The sequence below is a fragment of the Gymnogyps californianus genome, chromosome 20, assembly GCF_018139145.2.
Source record: "Gymnogyps californianus isolate 813 chromosome 20, ASM1813914v2, whole genome shotgun sequence".
NCBI lineage: Eukaryota > Metazoa > Chordata > Aves > Accipitriformes > Cathartidae > Gymnogyps > Gymnogyps californianus.
This window is the reverse complement of record NC_059490.1, coordinates 13,015,082-13,022,311: the sequence shown is the minus strand read 5'-3', so window position 1 is coordinate 13,022,311 and position 7,230 is coordinate 13,015,082. Positions and strand designations below refer to the sequence as shown.

General features: G+C 39.2%; 1 protein-coding gene across 1 annotated transcript in view; it reads right to left on the bottom strand.

Moving 5' to 3' along the window:
- Positions 1 to 4,658: 4,658 nt before the first annotated feature.
- The window catches only part of PITPNM3 (PITPNM family member 3), a 96,311-nt gene continuing 93,739 nt past the window's right edge, over positions 4,659 to 7,230 (bottom strand). The window contains exons 18-20 of the mRNA XM_050909218.1: positions 6,302 to 6,485; positions 5,774 to 5,902; positions 4,659 to 5,366 (exon numbers count right to left, since the gene is read on the bottom strand). Of these exons, the coding sequence (XP_050765175.1) occupies positions 5,058 to 5,366; positions 5,774 to 5,902; positions 6,302 to 6,485 (622 nt within the window). The 3' untranslated portion in view covers positions 4,659 to 5,057. The remainder of the gene's footprint in view (positions 5,367 to 5,773; positions 5,903 to 6,301; positions 6,486 to 7,230) is intronic.

Here is a 7,230-nt window from a genome sequence, read left to right as displayed (position 1 = left end):
GATCCCACATTTCAAGCTCTAATCAGAAAAATGAATAAACTGCAGTATACAATCTCTTCTTCTCTCCATTATTAAGCCAATGAGCTTATTACAAAGGTGCCCATACTCCAATCATCTAGTATTTTGATGATGTACTCACCTTTCTGTGGCTTAGATGCAAGAGGGGGAAAAAAACCTGGGGAAAATCCTATTTGTTCAGTAACAACTGTTGCACTTACAAATTTAAAAAACTGAAAATACCTATTGATTTCAGGTATTATTAAAATGCTTATAAACAAAGTTTTTAGCAAATTTAAGACAGGAAACTATAGAAAGAAGAAAAAATTTCTTTTTTTCCCTTCTAAATTTATTCCGTGAAGTACATGATGATACTATAGACCTAAGTATTGGGCATTTTCTTAAATACACACGTTAGTAGTGCCCTGGCCTAAAGACTCCAATGTATAAATGGGACAATTTGTTCACTAATAATGGCAAACAAAAGCTATTTTGCAGAATGGTGGAGCTTCAAGTGTCATTGTTCTGCTTATTTTACTAGTAGACTAAGGTGTGTCATTTTTTTCTCTAGTTTACTGATAGTTCCACTCCTACATAACCAGTGAAAGTTTTAACTCTGTTTAGAAGCAACTTTTCTATGTACTAGAGGAACAGGTGAAGTAATCTGTAAGAATTAAGACTCTATTTTCATGTAAACATAAAAATGGCAGCTCTTATGAACCCCAATGAACAAGAAGAATTATCAATGCCATGTCATTTTTACACCTAACAAAATATTATGCTGAATAGATATAAACCATGCCACAAAACTAAATAGGAGTACTTTGGTCAAGCAAGAATCTGTTCCAAGAGCACTAGTGTATGCAAACACTTAAAAAAAAAAGGTTATTAAAAATAAGCAGATTTGGATCAACATCACTATTCAGGTCTGTGGAATATTCTGCACTCTTTATACAATGATATCTTTTTTCAAACTTACCTAACTAGACAACAAAATTGAATAAACAGCCATTTTTTTTTTTTTTTTAAAAGTATATTGGTTACAGATTTGCTGTGAAAGCAGAACCAAAACTTCACTTAAGGTGTCTTCCAGTAGCTACACACACGTACACACACACAAAAACAAAACACCATAGTTGTGAAGGTGTGTTTTCACAATATCTCAGGTAAGTCTACCACTGCTATTAATCACAGCCATTTTTTTACAGTAATTTAAAACTGGATCCATATCAACAGAGCAAAGAAGTAAATGCTTCCAACTGTGGCCTACTTTGCACTGACTTGTACTGCTGCCTTAGCACTCACTGGAATAACAATTTTGTGTTTTACAGTTTCACTTATGCTTCCTCCATTTAGCAGGTTAAAAGAATGTGCTGTTCTGTAACAGACTGGAGGCACTAAAGGTGCTGAAACTACTGATGAGTCTAACCTGTGTTCCTTGGACACCCACCATCCCCGCCTGACTTCTCTGTCCCTTTCCCTTCTGTGTATGCTTTAACACTTCCACAGCCTATAAGATTTAAGTGCGTACTGACTGCACAGAGACTGCAGCAATGAGGACTTGCAATCAGAGAGTAAGATGACTATAGGATCAAGCTTATCCTCAGCAAATGGCCTGCTTAGGAGGACTGATAATCCTTCTGTGAAACCACAAGTAAAACTGAAATCCAATTCCAGCTGAATGCCCACGAACCACTGTATGCAGTTTCATGTGGACAAAGTGTATAACTAAAATTCTGACCAGAAGGAAATGTTTTAAGAGAAAACATGACAGAAATTATGCTATAAAACTAGTGATTCATCAGGCAAACCTCAGGGATTGCCCCAAGCATAGCTGGGGCGGGGAAAGCTAGTGGTTCAACATGCATGAGGTCCCCAGCCATTGCCACAGAGTATTTGTTGAACTGCCAGCCTAGTTGTGAGATGCCTAAAATCACACTCATCTTGTTCATACTCTCAGTTCTAACAGAAGTTGTTTTACCATTTTAGTGGCAATTGGCTAGTGCTTTCAAAACAAATGCATCTGGCATCTGATGTTTCAGAAGATCAGCTCCTAATTACCATGAAGCCTTAACCTCCAAGCTAATGCCTGTATTACTGTTTGCCAAAGGGCTCAGCTGGAGGCATGTGATCAGGGGATAAACCATTCTATCCCTGAGCAATAAGTAGTGTTGGAATTATGCAAAGGCCACATAAGCTCTCATATATTGTAGGAAACTAAGTGAGGGAAAATATTTTCATATTGATTTCAATACCATGTGTAGACACTTTGAAATTGTTACCGCTCTAAATCATGCACACACACACACACTAGCATTTGTTTTACTACTATTAGCTCATAATATTCTTAAGAGAAGCCAGCACAGTGACTGCTGTAAAGGTGACCCAGTTATTAATAGAAATACACAAAATCAGAGTTTTCATGACATGGTACCCTGCAAAATGACATTGTGTCTGCAAGAGTAAAAGACAGACCTTAACAACCTAGGAGATGCCTCTAATCTTGTGCTCAGACGCTAGTTCCTTTAATACAGTCACAGAATTACGCACAGATCCCTCTTTTGAAAGGAAGTAGGCCTTTCTACTACAGCAACTTAAAATGAAAATAGATTTTGGAGTCTCTTGGATGATAGAGGTAGATGGCTAAAGCAACATCAGCTTTGAATTTTGCAGCAGGAACAGTGATTACTGTCAGGAGACACGCTACACAACACCCAGTGCTTAAAAACAACTTTGCGATCAATCAATGTTGCTTTTAGGTCCCCTCAGCAAATTTAGAATTTGCCTAGTGAGTTCCTCCCTCACAAGCCTTGGATTCCCACGCCTATTTAAAACTAACAAGCAGGAGCATGCTAACAGTGAACTGACTGCAGGGAGATGGAGTCTGGTGTACCTGTGCAATCTCCTCCTAGCTGCAGAGGACAGGAGAAGAAATGGACTGTGGTAAGAATTAATACACACAGTGGGCCAAGACAGAACACAGAATCAGTGTTTGTGAGTTAAAGAACTAGGTGTGATACTACTGGGAAAGCATTCGTAAACCTGAAGACGGCTTCAATGTAGTCTGTGGATATCTTTCATTTAGCTTTTGTAGCTGGCTGACTTGGCAACAGAACATAAAAACCCAGCCCTCCTGTCATGTAGTTACCTGCTCCCAATTAGTGTGAGCTACCAAACTTTTAATCTCTTTCCTAAATCTTCAGCAAAGACTACCCCTTCGCTTAAAGGAAGCATTATAAAAAACAAACTACTGATGTGCCAGAAATCTTTCAGGAAGTTTGAAATAGGTAACTGACAATCTTGCCAAGTAATGTCTAAAAAATAAATCAAAGATCTCCATTTATAAGCTACTTTGCTGCCTTTTAAGGCAAAAGCCACACTACTATGCCCTTCAAAAAGCATGCTGAAACTTTTGGGTGAATAGGGAGTATAGACTTGGGTTTACTTCTGCACTGTCTTAATAGTTTTCCATTGCATTTCTTGTTTGCTTTACATGTCAACTTTCAAAATCATTAACCAACAGACTTACTGAGAGACTGTTTCTGGTCTAGCTACAGCCTAGGAAAACCTGAAAGTAAGGGTGTGGGGGGAAAGGCATGACACCCTCTCCACCCCAACTCCCTGAAATTAAAAACAAACAAACAAACCTGGAAAAGAAATCTCCTATTGACTTCAAGCTTTCTCAGTCTCAATACTCTGGTTTTAACTTTTAAAGAAAAGTTTTTTTATATGCACTTGTAACTTCACTGCATGTTTTAAAACATTCTTCAGTTCAGTCATGAAAGTTCTCTTGGTGAATTTAGTGCAGTGGAAGTATCTGCATGAAGAATCTGCAAACTGCTACTATGTTAAACTAACTACAACACTTTAGAAATATTACCACTTAGGGAAAATTTCACACATTTTACTTCTAGTAAGTTCACTGAGAGATCCGAGAGAAATTTAAATCAGTAGGAAAATGTCTATTTGGCACCTGTAATTTGGCATGTCCATTCTTTGAAGCTCAAATGCTGTAATTCTGAATGCTACAGATTGTCTTAACACAGCAGTTGCTATAATACATGAGAAGGTAAACAATTTACCCATAGGAATTCCATTACTTTTTTCTTCCTCCAGTGTAAAGATTCTAGTTAGAATAATGAAAAAAGTGATAGCTCTGAAGTTTGCAGATCCCTTAGTAAAAGGGCTCCCTTTAGCTTACCATCTTAGGATCTGTCTCTCGGACTGAGATGGTCAGAGCCATCTCCTTACTCGTAGTAGTCCACACACTTTGCACAGTCACCAAGTTCCACAAAACAATGTGATCTTCGTACACTTGCACATTACTTTGTATACAGCAACACTAACTGCTTCAAACTGTGGCAGACACATTTATTTCTCACATGAAGTTTTTATGATTTGGTTCTTAAGTGGAGTTCTCCCATTTACTTGATGTCCTGCACCTCACACAAACACGAGTGCCCATGTCGGGGTCTGTTGACAAACACTGTAAGCTGAAAGGAAATCTTGGGTTTAAGGCACCCAAAAAGCATCTTGCTGTACAAATCCTGACCACCCATTACTGTAGTTCCCACCTCTCCTTCCCTTGCAAGTGTATCGCTTTATCAAAAGTGAAGTGGAAAGAGATACAACTATTTAATGTTTAAAGTGTAAACCTTCTCTGTAACCTATGGGACCTACTGTTTATACTATTTTGGGTGAGGCTAGTTAGCTGATACCACAATCCTTCTTCTGAGTAAAATCAGCCTGTTACAGCTTTTTCTCTTATTGCACATTTTATTATATCTGCTGTAAAAAATAACCAAAGATATTTCCTGTTGCTTTGATGTTATAAGCACTTGCAATAGTTTTAGATTGTTTTAAAATTTCCCAATAAACATGTCAAGAGGAACGGACTGGAAGTTCCCCAGTTGGTGTAAGAAGGCAGATTCCAGGGCAGGGAAGACTCCGAGGTACAGGTTCCCCTCTACATCTCTTAGTTTGAAGCTGCCTAAATATTATCTTTGAGGCATGCCTACAAGTTTAATGGGGTGCACTCAAGATCTATATTCCCAAACTTCCTAGGGGACAGATTCAAATTTGTGAACTCCACCTCGAACCCAAGCAATGGAGGGCAAATGCCTGTCATGATCTTTGTCTGATTCGGGCTGGCTCTGGGCACGCTCTGGCTTGGGGTTCGAAGAAGGTGGGTCAGGTTGCTGTACAGACATAGTCCTGCGGAGATGGTTTCTCTTGCGCAAAAACTCAGGTTGGGAGTGGAGGCCAAAGCTGCCTTTTCTCAAGATCATCCGAGAGTTGTTCTTTTTGGGTCGTGAATGGAGACTGAACTCCAGCGAAGCCAAGTGGGCTGCATAACCTTCACTGAGGAACTGAAATAGGAAGGAAAGAAAGGGAGTGACAAATTACTGCTGCCTTGACCTATGAGCTCTATGAGGAATTACGTTCCTATCTTTGGCATCCCAGTTAGATACCTACAGAGTACTAATACTCCTCTCTCCTCACTTTTTTTTTCAGCGACCTGTTCCATTTTGTCCTTCAGCAATATGCAATGCATGCACTTGCAGATACAACCTATGACCGCTCAATTCTCTTTACTGTTCACCCTGCCAGAAAATGCCTCATCTGAAACCAAAACTGCCCTTCTTTTTCTGAAACACTGTCCCTGCTCTTTATCCTTTTTTGTTTGTTTGTGTGTGTGTGTTGGCACATGCATTCACATGCATGCATTTCCTTGTTCCCCCTAGGACTTCCTGATTGAGTAGCAAGAGTTACTTACTTGACACTGCGCCTGATATTTCTTTGTTGATCGTCCAACTATGTAGATCTGGGATGGCGACAGAGCCAAGACACTGTACACAGAAATATCCTTCATGGAACCATATGCGGCACAGATTTTGATGTGGCACTGAAACAAATATTACTTCCAAAGTGAATGCTCTATTGAACACCATGCACTACAAGGATGGCACTTGTTTTGCAATGAAGCAGCAGATGAGTTCATTGTTAGCAACCTCATTCTGTAAACCACAGAAAGCTAAATCTGTCTGCCTGCATGCCAGCAAGAACTACAGATATGCACACAGGACAGAACAAGCAGTTCATTTATTTGTCATGCCAGGAGGCCCCTTTGGATGTTTAATTAGCCTTCCTTGCTCTTTAAAAAGTGAGAAAAGAAATGAGGAATGGCAAAAAGACTTTGTGCTGGCCAGTGAGATTTACTGTTCAAAAGGAAGGGAGAACTCTAACTTCACTGAATGACATTCTCTGGAAAAAGGTTTTAAGGCTATAAACAGGTTTTTAGTACCTCTTGCATGAGATTCCGGAGAAAAATGGTCTTTTGTCGCAGTGGGTCATGAACAAGTCCATCTGAGAAGAAGATCATTCCTTGTGGGAAGTTGTGTTGAGACAACCATGAAACCACACGCTGTTTTTGCATATCTGGACGGCCAGTAATATAGATAATCAGATATCCCAGGTCCTGCCAATGCCTGTCAGAAACAGCAGGTAAATTACGTAGGTACAGAAAGAGAAACAATACCCACAGGTCAGGTCAGCATTTCTTTGCTCAGCACAGACCCAGTTAGAAGTCAGACGTTATCCTTCAACAAGTGGAAAGCAGCATGCCTAAGTCTCTGCTCCTATCAAGAAATTAATAATGTCTACATCTTGAGGGAGATGGAGGGAAGCAAGAGAGATTCTTATACAATGAGATATAAAATATGAGAGCTATTTAAAAATGTATTTAGAATAGAATTTGCATGAAGTCCTGCTACCTTTGAAACCTTTAGCAAGATTTCCTGCCATTTCAGCTGCAAGGAGTGGAAACCCTTGAAAACTGACATCCCTCCATTCCCATGCAAGTTCCAAAATGAGAGCTGTGTTTCCCCATCCAGTGTGACATTAACAGACTTGCAAGAATGGATTAAAAGGCCTTTTAATTTTTCCTCAAAAAAATGCTCTTGCATTCGTGGCACTTGATATTTTTGAAGTAGACGTATGTCCTTATTTGAAGTTACTGAAACACAAAATACACTCTTTGCTAATCACAGTAACACATGGAATCATTATTAATTCACTGCACACTCTTTAAGGCCACGTTCCCAAGAAGCAACTTTTAATCTTTAGGCAACTTAAACTACAAATTTCAAAGTAAACCATAGCATTCTAAGATTCCTTTGAAAATCAGGTACACCTGATGTCCAAGATATATAGAAATATATCTGCAAAGAATCC